Source organism: Psammomys obesus, unplaced genomic scaffold (genome assembly GCF_907164565.1).
Source record: "Psammomys obesus unplaced genomic scaffold, mPsaObe1.curated_primary_1811, whole genome shotgun sequence".
Classification (NCBI taxonomy): Eukaryota; Metazoa; Chordata; class Mammalia; order Rodentia; family Muridae; genus Psammomys; species Psammomys obesus.
In genome coordinates this window covers 21,929,770-21,947,846 of record NW_026585797.1, presented here as the reverse complement: position 1 = coordinate 21,947,846, position 18,077 = coordinate 21,929,770, and the positions used below count along the sequence as shown (strand labels likewise).

The following is an 18,077-nucleotide window of genomic DNA, read 5'->3' as shown; positions in this document are numbered from 1 at the left end:
TTTTTCAGTGCTGGGTATATGCAACACTTTCATGGAGATCAGAAGTTTGATGACGATGTCCAGTTGATATTTTGGTAGTTCCAGCCTCCTAATCCCACTTCAAAGTTCTTATCTCAGCAAGGCCCTGGGTCACAGTTGAACTGATGTCTATTGGGTCAATTGAAACCTAACAGTTTGGGCAAATTTTAAATTCCCAGTGCATACTCACTAGAAAGTCATAAAACTGAAAATTCCTAATGTAGCAAGAATGGTCTCCTTCCACATACTTGCTCCCTCAGGGGGTCCCTTATCATTTTGGTGACATGGTGTGTGGGAGACCCAATGACTGTTTTCATGCATCCACATCTTCTTTAATGACCAAAACATAAAGTACAAACTGTGTCACTAGGAGATTCCATCTCTATGCAGACATCATGGCATGCAGGCACACACAGCATGATGACTGTGACATTCCTAGGAATCTGTGAGGCCTTCAGTGAGTCTGTGGTATGTAGCTCACTAAAACGCTGTTTTGTGATTCATGACTGTACCTCCAAATATTAAGGAACATGTTATGGAGAGATGGCATGCACTGTCATTTTCTTTCCTGAGAAAGTTACAAAAGTCATGGCTACCTCTATTTTTAGTTTATTCTCAGCAACTATATCTAAATCTTATCTGGCACAGGGTATTTAAGTCAATTTTGTAAAAAGCATTAAATGTGTGGAGTAATAATCCTCACAAACAAAATAATAATAACCCTACATACACACAAAAAAAATCTGTTGCATGCTTACTGTGTCCTGTACAATCTCAAATACATTTTATGGCATACTTACCCCATCACCACAGATTATTACTTACGATCTCCATGTTCTCACTGGGGAAACCGGGGCCTAGGTAAGTAGAAGAACTTGTCTGCCATTAAACAGCTATACAATAGCAAAGCTGTGATTGAGATTACTTGTTTCTAAAAATGCACATTACCTTATATTCAAATATTATACAAAAGATCTGTGTGTTTCAGATCAGGAAACTGAGGACTGCAGTACTCAAAGTCTGTGCCCAATGCTATGTAGCAAGTGTCGGAGGAAAAACCAAAGTCATGTTTGCCTAGGTGCAAAGCCCATGCAGAGATCCCAGGCAGAGTGCAGCCACTGTCCCTGCACCTGTCAGCTTCCATTGTCCCTGAGGAGAGGACTGTGTGGAGCAAGTCTAGACGATCTGGCTTACAGCTCCTCTGGAACCCTGTTGGCTCTGCTGTCCCGCGGTTTTTGTACAAATTTAATTCTAGTGCTTTGGAGAGATGCCATACTATGAAAGAAAAAGCTACAGAGAGGAGAGAGAATTGAGTTGTGCCTAATTTCAGGATGGGAAGAGAGTTTTTGAAAAGTTGGAATGACAGGAGGGAGAAAATCTAACAGAATAATCTTTGAAAAAGTTTCTGTTTACTTTTCTTAAATTCATCAGGTTCCAAAAGAATTTTTTTAAAAAAAAAATTTAAAATAGCTCCATTTCTGTCCTATTTAAACTTGTTTGTACTGTCAATTTTGCCTTTTTTTCCCCAGTGAGGACTGAAACACTTGATATTTTATAAACACCTTCAGTTGATTTTTAATTGAAAGAATTAATACAAAGGGATCCAGGAAAGGCAGGGATTAAAAAGGAATAAATATGACATTGTTTCAAATACCCTTTTAATGCTCTAATTCTTCCATTGAAAAAGGTCACTTCTTCTTTGCTTAGGTATACAGTTCACCAAAACACAATATTAAACTGTGTCAACTCACTCAGTATGCCTGCTGATGGGATAAGGAAGCCGTGTCGGAATGACAGTAACTGACCCACACCCTTCACACTGGCTAACCGGAAGCCACAGCTCCCATATTCATTAGAGCACAGCCCAAGGATCCCACACGCCCTTTCCAAACACACTTTAAAAATGCAGGAGGTTGAGCATGCCCGTCACTCTCAGTCATCACCGTTACTAACTCCTTCTCAAGAACCGGCACAACTCACTGCCCTTCACTTTAACCGGCTCCACTGCAATCTTTAAGGGTGGAGCCAGATAACAGAAAACCAAAAGGAGACGCCTAGAACATTCTTCACAAAACTCAGTGTGGAACTTGGATTGCGGGTAGTCTCCATGACTTGTTGCCCTCACAAAGAGCCACAGCGTTAGGACCCAAGACCTGATGGACTGCAGAATAGACCTTGGGGTTATCAGTACATTTCAGCACAGGACACTGAACTTGCCTTCTTCAAAGAAATATATTCTCCTTTACTTTGTTCTTCTAAGGTTTGTTTGGTTGGTTGGTTGTTGTTTGTTTTGAGATACAAAATAGATCTTAGAAATTGCTCCCATACTTTGTAGTTTTTATATATTTACACAGTATACAAACACACAGATAGACCATGATTAAATCAACTAACAAAATATTTCAAAAAAGATACTTAAGTGTGAGATTCATGTAAATAAAATGCAAGTTTATTCATGCCAACACAGTAACAATTTCTAGCAGTCTGCACAATGTAGCACTTTTGAAGTCTGAGGGAAAGCTCTGTGTGTGAAGGTTTCAGTGTGCATGTTCTCATATGTGTGTAGAGGCTTGGAGCTGATGTATTCTCCTTGATCACACTCCATCTTACAAACTGAATCGGGTCTCTCACTGACTCAAAGCTCACAGCTTTGTCTGGGCTTACACGTGGTTGCCACACCTACCATGCTTTGCATGAGTTCTGCTCGGCCTCACGGCCTCATGCTTCAGCTGCTAGAACCATACCCCCTATGAAGCCTCCCCAGTCCCCGATGCCACCTCTGCAGCCCCTGTGTGTCACCTCCCTCTTTTTAACACACCCGGGATTGTTCTTTCAGTTATGTATAAGTGAATTCTTCAGCTGTGATCTCTAGACTTTTCTGTAACAATGATGAAAATTAACTTCAATTGTCAATAACATGGTTACATTTGGGTACAGAATATATCTGTATGCACCATGAGAATGAAAAGATGCAAAATAATTCTGTTTTTTTTTTTATTGTGTGTGGGGGTGTTTTGTTTTGTTTTGTTTGTCTTCTAGGCTCAGTCTTTAGTTTGCTTAGAGTTGGAAAGGAATTAAATCTTATTAGAATTTCTTATAGGCTGATAAAAGCCAAGAGAGTCTTAATTAAGTGCTTAATTGAGGTACACATTAAACAAATCAAAATAAACACAGGGAGAGCACTGAGTATTGACTTTTTTCTTTTTCTGGGGGACTGTTGTATATTTCATTCTGAGCTGCTGAGGCCAGATCAAAAGCATGTGTGAGCATTAGGTAGTTCTTGGTAAAACATGTTTGCCCTACTTAGTCAGCTCTGATTCTCTCATCAAAAGGAGAGAGATTTTTAAGGAAAGAAAGAAAAGCCTACTTAGCCCAGGTGCTTAAACAGCCTCTTTACAATCCTCAGTGCCATTTGAGAACTGCATCCTACATCTTAATCAGAAATCAAACACTGTCTGATGAGAGAGATCATTGAGTCTGGAATAGAAGTTAGTCCCATCTAAGGCCCACCACAGAACTGATGTTCTTGCTAAATTCAGATAACAAAATCTTCATGAAGATGAAACTCTTGATTTTGCATGTCAGTTTTGCCAGCAATTTTTTGTTGGCTTTTGGATTTTTATTGCAAAATGGAAAAAAAATACAGGTTAGGAAAAGATAAATTTTATACATGACCTAGAAGTCCCAAGAGACATAGACAGTTTTATTATTTTGACTTTTTTCTTCTTATAAGCTTTACAACATATCAATATAAGTAATGCACCTATGAATTTTTATTTTATGAAATTTTTTAAATTTTGTTTTACTGAGCTATCCTTTGGACATTTGCTAGTAATCCATCAAGCACAGTGAAGCATATTTTTGGCTGCCGAGGACATTGGACTAACATCTCCTTAGTCCATATGACAATGTTAGTTAAAAATAAACCTCCCCCAAAAAATGACACTTTCAGGCTTTCATAGGCTAAAAGCAGTAGATGCAAATGAAAGCTTTCCTCTGCTAAAACATGATTACATGAGGGCTGCCAGCATCTGAGAACAGAAGAAGGGCCTAGCAGAACTGTTTCAAAGCTGGCACTTCTTATAAATGGTGCTCGTTTCTAAGAGCACCATGGAGGGGAAGGGGTGGGCCAAGGTTGCCTTTAAAACTGGTGGAGAACTTGCTTACCGGTGAGGCAAGAATGCTAATGTGGCTGTCCTAATTGCCTTCTTTCTCTAGACATGTGCAACAGGATTTTACAGACTGCGGTCGGAACCAGGCAGCCGCACCCCTGGACCAAGCCTGGGAACCTGTGTTCCCTGTCAGTGTAACGGACACAGCAGCCAGTGTGATCCCGAGACCTCAGTCTGCCAGGTGGGCACCTGTGGCTTTGCCGTCAAGACCTGCACACTCATTTCCCTTTTACAAACATGCAATCCTCCATGCAGAGGCCACTTCATCTGCAGGGAGTACTGTGTGTGCTTGGAATAGAGCATGCAAGGGCAAAGCATGGTTGCCATGTTCTTCATTTTAAGATGTAGTGAAAAATAATGTTGGGGGAAAAAAACAAACCTCAGTTTCTCTCATAAAGGGGAATAATAGCAGCTTAGAGCACAGCAGAACACAGGGTTTCAAAAATTATGTGGTGTGTTATTTTCTAAGTATAAGCAAAAGTTTTTTGCTTATTTTTTTTTTAGTTTTTTTATTCTATTTTTTTTAATAGAATCTGGAAATTATACCAACATATTTAAAGGGTTAGGGTGCTAGATAGCTTGTAGCATATATGAGGCCTTAACTTTGATTTCCAGTGTTGCAAATACAGGAGAAAGGTATGGAAGAAAGAAGGGATTGTGGGAGCTGGAGGGGGAAAGAGAGGGAAGCCAAAAACAAGAGAAAAGAAAGGAAACTTGTTACAAAACTGAAAAGTTTCCCCAAATACAACCTAAGACAAAATGCTAATGTCTTAAGTATTTCCCTCTGGTTTTTTCTGTGTTTTAAAACAAGATGTGCAGTACTATTAGAGTTTATATTCTGCCTTTGGCATATGTCTACAATGAGCATCTTTAAGTACAGTGATTGTATATCCTGTTACTTACCTGCTTCTCCTAGAACTGAGGTCACTCCTAGTATTGCATCTTCCTGTTGACTCCCGGAACCCAGCATCACGATTTGCCTTATGCCGTCAGGACTCTACTGTCTTCTGTGTTGATATTTCAGGTTTCCCTGTCCCTCTGCTCATCCCCTGAACTTGAATCACTTCATAGCTCTGGACGTCATCTGTCCCATCTTCTTCTCTAGGCTTCAGAAGTCTTTCCTCTGAGCCTTGTAGAAGTCATGGTCAGAGGTCAATTAAATGTCATGTAGAACTCCTGTCTTCCCCTTGTTTTCTGTTCACTCTTCAGGTTGCTAATGGAAACCTGGCTGTCCCCTTACAGGCTGCCAACCCTGTGGCCCTTCGAAGTAGTAGTCATTGTTTTCCCATGTTTTTCATGTTGCTAACCCTGAAGATAGGGTGGGCGTCCCTCCCCCTCACTGCCAGTCTCGTCCATTCGCCGTTTCTCCCACATCTGTCTTTGCATTGTTTCTAATGGTTAAGTTAACCACTCATCCTCTGATTAGCCCTGTTTCTTTCTAGTGGTTTTACTGTCATGTCATTTCACTCTCTAAACAAAACTACTAATGTAATTCTTTTTGATTTTCATGTTCTCAAAGATCAACCCTCCAATTGCTCCCTCTCAATTTCTTCTGCCTTTGCATTCTCCATTTTGAATATATGGTGGTGGTAGTTCCTTTAAGAAATTCATCCCTGAGCTAGAGAGATGGCTGAGCATTTAAGAGCACTGGCTGCTCTTGCAGAGGACCTGGGTTCAATTCCCAGCGCCCTCATGGTTACAACTGTCTGTAACTCTAGCTTCAGGAAATCCGGGACTCTCAAACAGACAAATGTGCAGGGAAAACACCAACACACATAAAATAACAATAAATTATAAAAAGAAAAGAAAATATTTTTTAAAGTATGAAAATTATTCCATGCCTTATTAAGAAATATCTTTCAATTTCTGTATTCTCAGATATACTTCCTTTTAATCAGGTGAAGATATTAAAATATAGCACATACTTGTGGTGGAGGGTGGGGAAAGGATAAAGGCAGATTCGGTGATCTTATATAGTGTTCCCAATTAAATGATGAGTACTATGAGTAAATCAATAACTAATATTAACTTTCCTTGAATTCCCAAAATAATTAGTATTTGATTTTGATGTCATTGTCTTATTTTCTGCTTTGCTATAAATTCCAACAGATAATTTGAGGACTCAACTCATAAGTTAAATGCACTATTATGTACTTTTAAAGGATTATATTTACTTCATATGATTGATTTGGATGCACTCATAAATGAGTTTAATTTTACTTTTGTTAGACAAAAGTTACTGTCTTCGCACTGTTTTCTCTGTTCAGTTGGTTATTATAGATAGTTTTCTGCCTAAGAATCCTCAGTGAGAGTCTATTTTCTAAGAAATCCCTAGATGAAGTAAGAAACAAATAAATCCTGGCATCAAACACACATAGCTATATAAATTGTTATGCCTTGAATTTTTATATTGTCCTTAGGGGAACTTACAGCTTTTGAATTCAGACAACTTTATCTTAGAAACAGGCCTGTGAGGCAAACAGAAAACAACTCTTATAACCTCCTGGTGCAACGGAGAAAGCAGAGGCATACTGATTTCTCTTCTGCTGGACTCCATTATGTTATGTCTATTACCCACTGCACTGCCCTTAGCTTTGGTGGAGGGGCAAGCTGCAGCGATGCCACTATCTTGACTCAAATCCTGGCTTCCGTTCTCACTGACTGGATGAGTCCAGTCAGTTTCTTTAACCTTGGTGGTGCCTAAGGATCCGCATTTATCAAAAGATAACAATAACAGTACTATCTCTCAGAGTTTTTATACAGACTCAATAAAATACCCAACAAACTGCTTAAAACATGATTCAGCAGCTGGTTGACTTCATAAAAGCAGTTTAAATGGGGCCTTGTGGTTATGAAAACTTGCTGTTCTTCGAGAGGACCCAAATTCAGGCACCAGCCACTCACACAGTAGCTAACACGTACCTGTATACTTATGTGTGTAAGATTATGTTCTCTTACTTCTCACCTTGAGTTAGAAATGCTGCAAAACTGGGTTATGTTCATTGGCTATTGTAGAAGACGGATAGACCTCCAGTAATGCAGAGTGTAAAGCAAGCATGCAAATTTCGCATATTCTAATGTATTTATTGAAAAAACAGTAATGTGTGAGCACTGTGAATGTGTTTAAACTTATTAGAAACACATAGTATGTAAATTTCCCTATGGGAAAATTTCCATGTCAGAGAAAATATTATGCACACTGTTTCAAAACATATTGGCTAGTCATATTTAAGAGCTGTATGGCAAAATTTCTAAAGTAGCCTTATGATTTATATGCTTTGTTTGTGGAACTAGTCAGGATATTTCATTCACTTAAACAAGTATAGCGTGTTAGTGTATCTGTGAAAAATCAACAGTCCAGACAAGGTTAAAATATGCTTGTTTTCTTGATAAACAAATAATATAAAATTGCAGATTGAAGAAAATTAAAACCACAGTTTTGGGTCTCTGTATTTCTGGCAGTGATCATTATATTTAAGGAACCGAGTTCAGTCATTAGAGTTATATCTAGGTTACATAAAAACACAATTATTTTGTTGCACAAGCCAAAATGCTGAAGACTGTTATTGAAGAATTTGTCTTCGGAGCATTTTTATTTCTGTAATTATAAAAAGTGATCTTAATGCCTTCCTCAGGAAATACATTTTGTTGATGGCTTGTGAGATAATTTGAGACCAAAAAAAAATCCAAATGTACTTATTTTATTTTGGAATCACTGTTTCTCAGAGTGCTGCCATGAAGTATGGAAAGGTCTTGATTGCCAAGATATGTAGATTCTTTTGGATGGCCAAGTAAAGGAAGAATGTGGCATTTAAATCGGCATCATGATACAGCAAATGATTTTGTCCTGCTGACCACTTTTCTTCTTTCATGAGATGTGGTACCTGTCCTTTTCCATATTAAAAATCTTGACCCATCTTGTCCATGATGCCTAGAATAAATATCTTTCATTCAGTCATTTATAATAGTTGTTGCATGCTGATGATGTTTCAGTTACTATGCTAAGCTACATAGACGGAGCTGTTAAGCCATATTTAGGACACCAACAAATGCTTAAGAGAAAAACACATTTGATGTTAAGAGTTGAAATGAGCAATCCGGGTAAGAAGATGAAATTTCATTGGCTGAACAAGGGGCTTACAAATGAAAAGTCCTAGAGGAAAGGGAGAGCCACACACAAGTGGGGACTTCAGGTGCTTGCTTGTGGTTGGCTCAGTGCCCATAAGCAGCGCTGGCCAGAGGTGAGGCTGGAGAGGGATGCATCTATTTTCTTGCTGAACTGTGCTTCTCAGTATTTCTTTTTCTCTTCTTAAGGAGTAAGCCATTGTTCCGACTATTGCAAACCCTGTTTTACAAAACTAAGCTGAAATCCAGCTCCAGATTCCCCGTATTCCTTTCTTCTCCCTCTCAATTCTCAAAATCTTGTCATATTTTTACTAAAAAACATTCATGGTTGCATTTTTGTTAGTGTGATTCCCAATTGTCATCTTTAAAAAAAAAAAGAAAGAAAGTAAAAACTCCTAAAGTAGATCTAATTCATCAAGTTGAGATGTTATCTTATCATTTTCTTTGCTCGCTTGAGTGCCTCCTAGAAACTTCCTCTTACATCCATATTGATTGCTCTTTGTGAGGTATGATTCTGCTTGATGAGAATTGGTATACCCAAACTGTACCTTAGTCTGCAATGCTTCTCATTTCTTTATGAAAATGCTTTTAGGCATATTAGTGCAATACCTCCCATTATCCAGGTGTGAAAAGGAAGTATTGAGCAAGAGTTGCAGTGTCAGATCGAGTTCTATATAATGTTGAAGAACCACCCACATTTTCCAACAGGTAGATAAATAACGCCCACCATATAGTTACAAGGTTGACCATCGCCCTGCGTGTCATCTCCCAGGACAGCTATGCTTTCCATCTTGGTTTGAATTCAGAGTCTCCCAATGGACATGCATCAAGGCCCAGGGTTTTTAGCATTTTCCCCCAGCTCCTCATAAATACAAAATTTGAGAGACTCTTGAATTTCTATTTGCTAAGTTTGAACAAAAGAAAATGTATGGAGAAATTGATTTAGGTGAAACAAAAGCCCTTATTGATAATCTAGCTACCACACAGGTGATCAGCTTCTTAAATGAAAAAGTATCTTTTAAAAATATTTGACTCAAGAATTCATAATTGTAATTTGTCTCTCTCTTTCTCTGTTTGTCTCTCACATACATTCCCTCTCTGTGTGTGTACACATTGCAGGGGAACTATATGATACAGTACATTGTAACTTCTTGTACATTGAAAGCAACTCTTCATTTTATTTATCTATTTTTATTTTTATTTTTTTACAGAATTGTCAGCATCACACGGCTGGTGATTTCTGTGAGCGATGTGCCCTTGGCTACTATGGAATTGTCAGGGGATTGGCAAATGACTGTCAACCGTGTGCATGTCCGCTGGTTTCTCCCAGCAACAAGTAAGACTGATACATATGACCATATTTTCCCATTAGTGTTCCCATCTGCCTGGTATATAAGATTGTTTATGAGTTGCCGATTTTTTTTAATAGACCAAAAAAAAAAAAAAAAACTCTTGAGGCCCAGATGTTTTAAATAAGATAAGAACCCAACCAAAGTCAGAATGTACATAATGCATGATCCATTTCCATTCTAAAACCCTCTTTTAAGTAAATAATACTTATTGATAAAAATCTAACTATCAGTATTGACATTGGATTTGCTTCTAAGACAAGCGATGTGTGCACAGGCCACTTGTTTATATGAATGCACAGGTCTTGTGTGAGCTTTGCACTTTATCTGTGTGATCAGTTGGGAAGGATTGTCTGCATGCGTCACATCTGCGGCTGTTTCCTCTCATTTTGTGTGTTGTATTCAATGCTGGGAAATTATTCTGAAAGAAACAATTGAAAAATAGCAGAACGAAACCAGGGTAACTTACTATTAAGTGCTTTTTTTAAAAAGTCAGTGTCAGCCAGGAGCACAGACCCTTTCGTTTCAGATGGGTTGAGCATGGTACCATGGAAACACTGTCACAAGGGGAAGAAGTGGAGAAATGTCTCATTTTCCTGCTGTCTGAACCCTCAGCTTAGGTCATATCTACTAAGCAAACCCCTCAATGTTTTGATTTACCTTTTTGCTAAGATTCTCTGTACTTTCTGTTAGGTGATTTGTATGCTTCAGTTTCCACATGGTAAAGTCATTTTGCTGTAAGAACTTGTTTCTGAAAAGAAGTCATGGCGGTTTGTCTAGCATTGGAATTCTGGATACCTTTAGAATAAAAGAGCTGCAAAGCCATGTGGACAAAGCAAACCTCCACTGGCGTCCGCTCATCATGTTTCTTCACCTCTGGCTTTTCATGCATTCTGAAAACAGTTATGTACAAATTAGCTCCCTTTCCTTTGCAAGAGTACAATTTTTTCCAGAGTGCAAAACAAATTGTTAGGTGCGGTGGGTACTGATGAAGATAAAATATATGATCTTATTGCTCAACTACAAAATCATAGGAGTATGAAACAGAATATAATTTTTCATTTTCCTTTCCCAGCTCTCCCTTGATGCTCATGTTGAAAGAAAAGAATTTTATTTATTTCATTGTTTACCAAAATGTGAATCATGTGGATTTTAAAAATCAGTAATTATTCCCTATCGGGTATACTGTAATGCCTGCAGCTACAGAAGGTGTAAAGTAGAATCCTGTCATTTCTGGAGAAGCTTCTATAAAATTTTGGCATTAAAAGAAATGGCTACATAACTCAAAGTCACAAACACTATTATTAATTGTGGAAAAGTAAAAAAAAATGTGTTAAAAGAAATACTATTATAGATAATATATTGCCAAGAGAAGATTAAGGATTTTGACAGGTTTGAGTAGTGAGAAATTATATGCACAAATGCTTAGAAAACAAAACACAGGCATGCTTAAACACTAGTAAGCAAAAGAGCTTGGAGTGTGGGGTATAAACGTGACTCTTCATTACTGAGGAAGATGACTGGGAACGTGGAGAATATATTGGAGAAATTCTTGAATGCCAGTCCATGAAATTACATTTAACTTTCAATGTTAATTTAAAACACGCAGGCTTTCTTTCTTTTTACAAAAGTTAATATGATCAGAAGCACATTTTAGGAAGCCAGTTATGATAGACCCGAATGCAATGAAATGAAGCAAGCAAAGAGGAAAAGCAATGAGACCAATTAAAAAGGTTATTGCACTAACCCAGGCAAAAGATAATGAGAGCTGAAAGACAGGTCACAAGACGGGAACACAGGGATGAGTGTGAGGAACTTCTTTCACACAGCACTACACAACTGGTGACTAATTAGGTCTGAGGGGTGATGGTCCAGGCAGGAGTTGAAAGCTGATGATTTTAGCCAGTTTGCCCCCAAAATGGCGGAGCCATGAACTCACACAGGGAAATCTGGAGAGAGTTGCCGCTGAAGACAGGTAATTTACGGTTTAAATGGGTTCAAATTGATGTGAAAGGTCTGTCTGAATGGAAATATGCAAATAGCTGTGTGGAATGGAAATCTGAAAATTGCAGGAGCAGATGAAGGAAGAAATATGTTAATAAATGAATTAAAGTCAGATTGGATTTCTCAGACAGGTGTTCCCCAAGGGAAGGACAGAGAAAGAAGGCAAAATGGGACTTCTTCAGTTGAGAAGTCTCCATCACTCGAAAATGGGGAGCAAACGCAGGAGAAAGCAGAGACCAAATCTCGGGCAGGATTGTCAGTGTTACCATGGGAGAGAGAAGCACTAGCTAGCAAGCATCCAGCATCGCTTTTTCAAAGGGGACTGAGCAAATGTGGCAGCTTTTACCTAGAAGGGTCATTGCTGAAGGATGAAATTGTGAGAGTAGACCTTTAAATAGAAAGTGTTTTAAGAAGACCTTCCTGTTTTAGAAAATTACACACATACCTACAATTCTAGTTTGGTTGGTTGGCAGAAAACAGTAAAACCTCTTATTCATGTTTTATTTCATAATTTGATTTGTTTTAGCCTGAATGGTAATCAGATTTTTCAACTGCAACTGTAAGTAGGTAGCCCTTTTCAAATGTCATACCCAGTGTTCAAAGGCCAATATGTAGGACCTCAAATATGTATGCATGTATCCTACCATATATTCCATTTCCTTATCAGATATTTTTAGAGAAATCTTAGTCAAAAAGACTTAGCTGATTTTCATGACCCACTAATCTCACCAGCTGTACCTTGGAACATATTAGCCTAATTAACAAAAAAGATCCACGGAGGGTAAGAAGCATTAGGAGTCGAAGTAGGAAAATTGGTCAGGGCAAAGACAGGGACTTTTTCCCCAAATGTGTGAAAACAGATTCTGAGGCACAGATGTCGGAGAGGTGAAATGTCTTATTTTAGTGACTTCAGTTTGTGTACTCCATGAGCAATGGAAGGAAGACTCAGTCATTTCCAGCTCACCGCCTCAGCGTTAAGTCCCTTGTCTGGAATCAAATCAAATACCATAAACCTTCAACGGTGTGACTTGACTTTCTCACCCTTGGGTGTTCTCCTATGCACAACCAAGGAAAGGACAGACCTTTCTAAGTAGCATCAGGAACCCACTTCAGTCTATCTTAGCACACCGTGGCTCACAGCACCTTTCCACGTGATGCCAAGCTTGCAGTCGCTGGCTCATCTCCAAACATGCTTAGAAATCTTCCTTCTCCCTAAGGCCTAAGATGATCCACATAAAATCCAGTCCAGCTTTAAGAGTCCAGTTCAAGGGCCACTTCCGTCACAGTCATTGTCCGGCACAGCATGCCTTAGTCCTTTTTCATGCCACTAATGCATTTTACATCATGTCTTGACTTCAGTCAGATGCTCTTTCAGATATCAAACTTTTACTAAGTAGTAAGTACTCAATCTCCTGAATGAGAGAGAAAACATGTGTCCTATCCTACACTTGGCTGTGGGTCCCACAAATTGTACAATCTATGAGGATAGAGGTAGGATTTTATCTATTCCTTTGATCGACAAATAATTAGTGACAGTGAACAGAGACAGTAATGTAATATAGAGGTTGAGACAGAACTTTCAGGAAAAAGCAAGCAGGTACAGAGAATGCATGCAGGGGGTTGGGGAGGGGATTCAGTTGTACCATTTTCAGTAAGAGCCAGTTACCTCAGACAGATGTGGCTGGTGCAGTGACGTGACTGAAGAGAAAGAATAAACCCACAGATCAGCTAGAAGACTAGCTAAGCTGAGGGGAAACTGAACTGACTCTGGCCCATCGCTGGCGGAGACTGGGTTAACGCAGCTGAAGTGGAGTAAATGTGGAAGAGGGTGGAGAGGAGAATGCTAGCAATTTCATGGAGATCGGAGGTGGCACGGCATAGGATAATGTGATGAGGCCACTGAGGGCAGCTGCAGTGAGGAAAACCAAGTGCACTTTTTTTCAGAGAAAGAGAAAATCAGCTTTAGATGTAAGACTCGACACAGTACTTAAAGACTAGAGGGGAGACCTGAACCTGAGCTTGAAATCACATTAACAGATGAAGAACGCAGCATAGATCCAGTAAAGAAACAGCCTGTGATCAGGGATCAAAAACCAGAAGGAAGTGGCCTCCAGGAGGCTCGAATCCACAGAGGGTCTCTCAGAGGACAGACCCTGTAGTCCACTGCGTGGTGGTGTGTTTGGAAGTAGTCATCCCGGGGAAAGAGAAAAGGGTGGCCAGTAAAGGAGACACACAGGGTTTCCATGTGATCCTGGAGATATGAGTCAGGAGTACAGAGGAGCTGTGAGAAGACAGACTGAACATTAATTTTAGAGCATATGTGATTCCTTTAGGCTCCTTCCAAGGCCCTTTTACATGCTTGAAGGAAAAATTAAACTCTATCACCAAAAGCATAATTAAACAGTTTCTCTCAGCTTGTCCGGGCCTGCCACATTCCCATACAGTGTTTTAAGACATTTTATTTATTGAGGACTTTATTATTTTACCGAAAATGATTGTGAATCATTCTATTCACCAGTCTAGAATTGTATTTAAAATGTTTAGAATCTGTTTCCAAGGGCCTGTGTATGAATGCAAATGTGACATGCAATGGACACACACCCTCACACATGTTTTCAGCATTGAGTCTTAAGTTAAAGAACTGGAAACTTGAGAGATGTGCCAGTGATGAATTCAGGGGTCTGAGTTCTTAGAAAGACAAGAAAAGTGACTGGCTACAAAAGCAAGGTTACGAGGAATAGATTCATTTCTTTGCACACTTTGCAAAAGTTAAAATTAAACATCTATTCAAGAACCATGAATGTGTATGGATTTGATGTGTGCATAGCTAATACAAGATACAACCTTAGTGATGCCCAAACCAAAGGTCCTGGTAAGTGCTGCCATTTGGATCTTGGCCTGAGGGCAATATTTTGCATTGCTTCTTTAGATGGCATGATTTGGAAGACCCTCAAGCAATGAAACAGAATATCTAAAGTGTTAACTGCTTTAAATCAAGGAAGTTTTCTCTTCCTAAAGCTCCGTGAAGTTTTATCTGCTGAGGAGACAATGCTGGTTTGAGCTGTGGTCTGGCTATGGTGTGAGCCTGTGATAGGGAACTTGGTTACAGGACAGTTATTTGAAAGCCCACAAAATAGTGAGCTAATTTTGTTCATTTTCATATAGAAATCTTTGTCTTCTTGTCACACACTAAGTCAAATTACTTCGTGTAGTTTGTTAGAGCATTTTTAAACTGGTAGACTGGGAAAGGTCCTGTTGTATTCTAGGTGGAAAACACATTCACACTCCGTATATTGAACTGTCAATGGCAAGTTGAACTAAGATTTCAGGTAAAAAAAAAAATTATACAGATTTGTATCCTCTCTTTTTGTTTGGTTTTTAACGTGGAAGGCATTCAGTATTACCCAGTTTACTATAAGACACATACACATGTTCCCATCAAAATTGTCCTTGCATTAATAAAAGCTGTTATAATTTCGTTGAATGCTTAATATTTACAAAGGTTTCATAAAATTATTAAAAATTCCAAAATGCTGATATTTATAGTGTAGTACCTTAATAATTCATCAAAAACTAACCAATTTTGTTATCTGTCAGTAGTAGTATTTAACTGTCTTTGCTATAAATAAGAACTTTATCAATATGTGTAAATATATTCATCACCCCTCAAGAAAATGTTCCAGTGACCTTGGAAGTGGGAGGAAACACTGCATTTTATCAAATAAGCGATTAACATTTTACATTTTTGCTTTTTCTTCTGATTTAGTTTCAGCCCCTCCTGTGTACTGGAAGGTGTGGACGATTACCGCTGTACAGCCTGCCCCCGAGGATATGAAGGACAGTACTGTGAAAGGTACCGACAGTCAGACGGGGAGAGCATGGAGGCTCAGCGTACCGTTTTTGTAATAGTTTTTGTGATTTCACCATTTATATAATTAATGCTTCAAAACTATTTTCCTAGCTTTAAATGTTGCTCCTTTAAATTTTGTTCGTTCTAACTTCATGTTGAGACCTCAGTGATTCCCAAATAGTTTCCTGGTATTTAACTTACGTTTTAGTATAAACAGAATCAGATATCATTTTATAAGAACAAATGTCAAGTTATTTTTTTTTTTCCTAAAGCTTTCACTGGCTATGGAAATTGAGAAACTGGCCACATTGTTCTCAGTTAGTTACTGGCTAATTGTGTTCAGCAATAACTTCACATGTCCTTAGCACTTTGGCCTTAGACCAGTGGGTCCTTTTGTATTCTAGAATTGTGGTAACAAGTATAGTACACCCCACCCAGAAAATAAAGGGTGTGTTATTGATCCCCCCTTTTAGTAGGCAATAGATGTTCTTCAAAGACTTCTGACAGTGAGAAAGTAAAAAATCTGAGAAAGTTCCGTTAAACCGAATTAGTACCATGCAAGTGCTAAGTAAGGAGCATAGTCCCAGATTGACTCTCTCTTAGGCAGCAAATTAACATCTTCTAGACACACTTTTACATATGATCAGGAAGCTAGATGTTCACATGGTTACTGTCACGTCCAGTGTTTCAGATACTGCACGGTAACATACTATTATGGTGATACTTGGTAGCAATTTAATAGTTTCATAACAACTTGTGGATTTAGCTTAGTTGCAGCAACCTATCTGGGTCCCACTTTTCCACCTTCTTAACACTGCTTTCCTGATAACCAGATGTGTAAGGGACCCTTCTGGTGTCCTGCCCAGGTTCCTTCACAGGAAAATGGAAAAGCATAATTATCCTGAGAATTTACTCCCTTCTTTCTCTGGTGGCTCATGGCCAATAATTAACAAGAGAGGTTGGATTTCAAAAGTCTACATCCTTTGCTTAAAGAAAAACAAATTTTGAGACTTTGTTTATATTCTAGAATTTTCATAGGTCAAGAAAGCTAAGATTGAAAATCACCTGAAATAACACTTAGATTTTTTTTTCATGGTCTGTTTTCACACTGTACCAGAGTCTCCTAGGAGCTTCTGAAACCACTAGCGTTTTTTTTTTTTTTTAACTAAATAACCACTTGTTATTATTTCTGTCAACTACTCGAGTCTTTCATACAACCTGCAATGTTTGTATGGTTAATGGCAAGAGAAATGAATGGAGTAACGAAATGTACGTTTTACAAAGCCCGTTAAAATGTGTAGGTCTGTAAGACACATGTTCAAAGATCTGCATATGGACTCTCATAGGTACTCAGAGCAATGCACTCACACTGCTCAGATCACTGGGAAATAGCAGAGAATCAACAGTTTCCAATACAAGCATCCAAAACGATCTTCACTTATTTGGATGATGCATATATCATGTTGGACTTAGATTGTAGATGATAAGGTGTGTCTTCTGTATGTCTGCCATGTCCTTTGGGATTCTGTTGAAGTGTTCGTTTAATGGCCTTGTAAACACCAGCAGGATCATGACACCAATGGGATCCGATGCAGCAATTTATAGAGCAGCTGTATATGCTGCAGCTAACTTTATAAACTGAAATCCCTGCTTTCTGCCAAGGCAGGCATGCAGAAAAGCCTAGAAGAATGTACGGTAAGATCACTCTGCTACTGTCTGAGAGCAGCGAGATCACCGAAATCCATCATTCTAATCTGTATTAATGTAGAATCGGTAGGGTTTGGGGGATCATGAACTTTACAGATGAGTGGGATCATATACTAGCAAACGTGAGTGGGTTGAATGCTTTTTGTAATTCTTAAATGCTATTATAGCTTTGAATTTATCATTTCTAACATATTAGGCGATCAGGTTTTATTTCCCTAAAAGAGTGCTTCCATTCAGCTAAATGAAACCAAAGGGCTTGGTCCAATTTTTATTGTAACCTTCCAGATAAATTTGTTCCACTTATGAAAGCTCCTTAAACCATTTAAAACACCTTATGACCTGCGCAGATTCGGTCAGGGTTTAACACCGCTTACATTTCTTGATTGTCCCCATAATGTAGAAGCCCCTCCCTATACTTTATTTTCATTAGTCTTATAAGGAACCGTAGGAAGAGTTAATCAGTCTGAACCCAATTAGAATATAGTCATTTTCATGTGCAGATGTTAAGAAATAACTCCAGTGGTTTTATGTAAGTAATACTTTCACCGAACACTTGTTATCTTAGATTAGAATGATAATGACCAAGCCAGGCCTTCTAATAAAAACCCATACATAATTCATCTACTCAGATGGCTGAGGCAGGAGGATGGCATGTTCAAACGGCTATAAACTCAGAAAAGAGATTCAGAATGCATGTAATCACATGCAAGACCTGAGGCTCAATCCCGAGTAATGCGCTCACATAAACACACACACACACACTACATACACACACTCACACGTACACACCACACACACACACAGGCACACACACACACACACACACCATACACACACACTCACACATACCAC

General features: G+C 38.7%; 1 protein-coding gene across 1 annotated transcript in view; it reads left to right on the top strand.

The window, feature by feature from the left end:
• Lama2 (laminin subunit alpha 2) overlaps nt 1-18,077 on the top strand; it is a 602,337-nt gene that overhangs the window by 412,130 nt on the left and 172,130 nt on the right. The window contains exons 29-31 of the mRNA XM_055599236.1: nt 4,237-4,371; nt 9,527-9,651; nt 15,435-15,521. Of these exons, the coding sequence (XP_055455211.1) occupies nt 4,237-4,371; nt 9,527-9,651; nt 15,435-15,521 (347 nt within the window). The remainder of the gene's footprint in view (nt 1-4,236; nt 4,372-9,526; nt 9,652-15,434; nt 15,522-18,077) is intronic.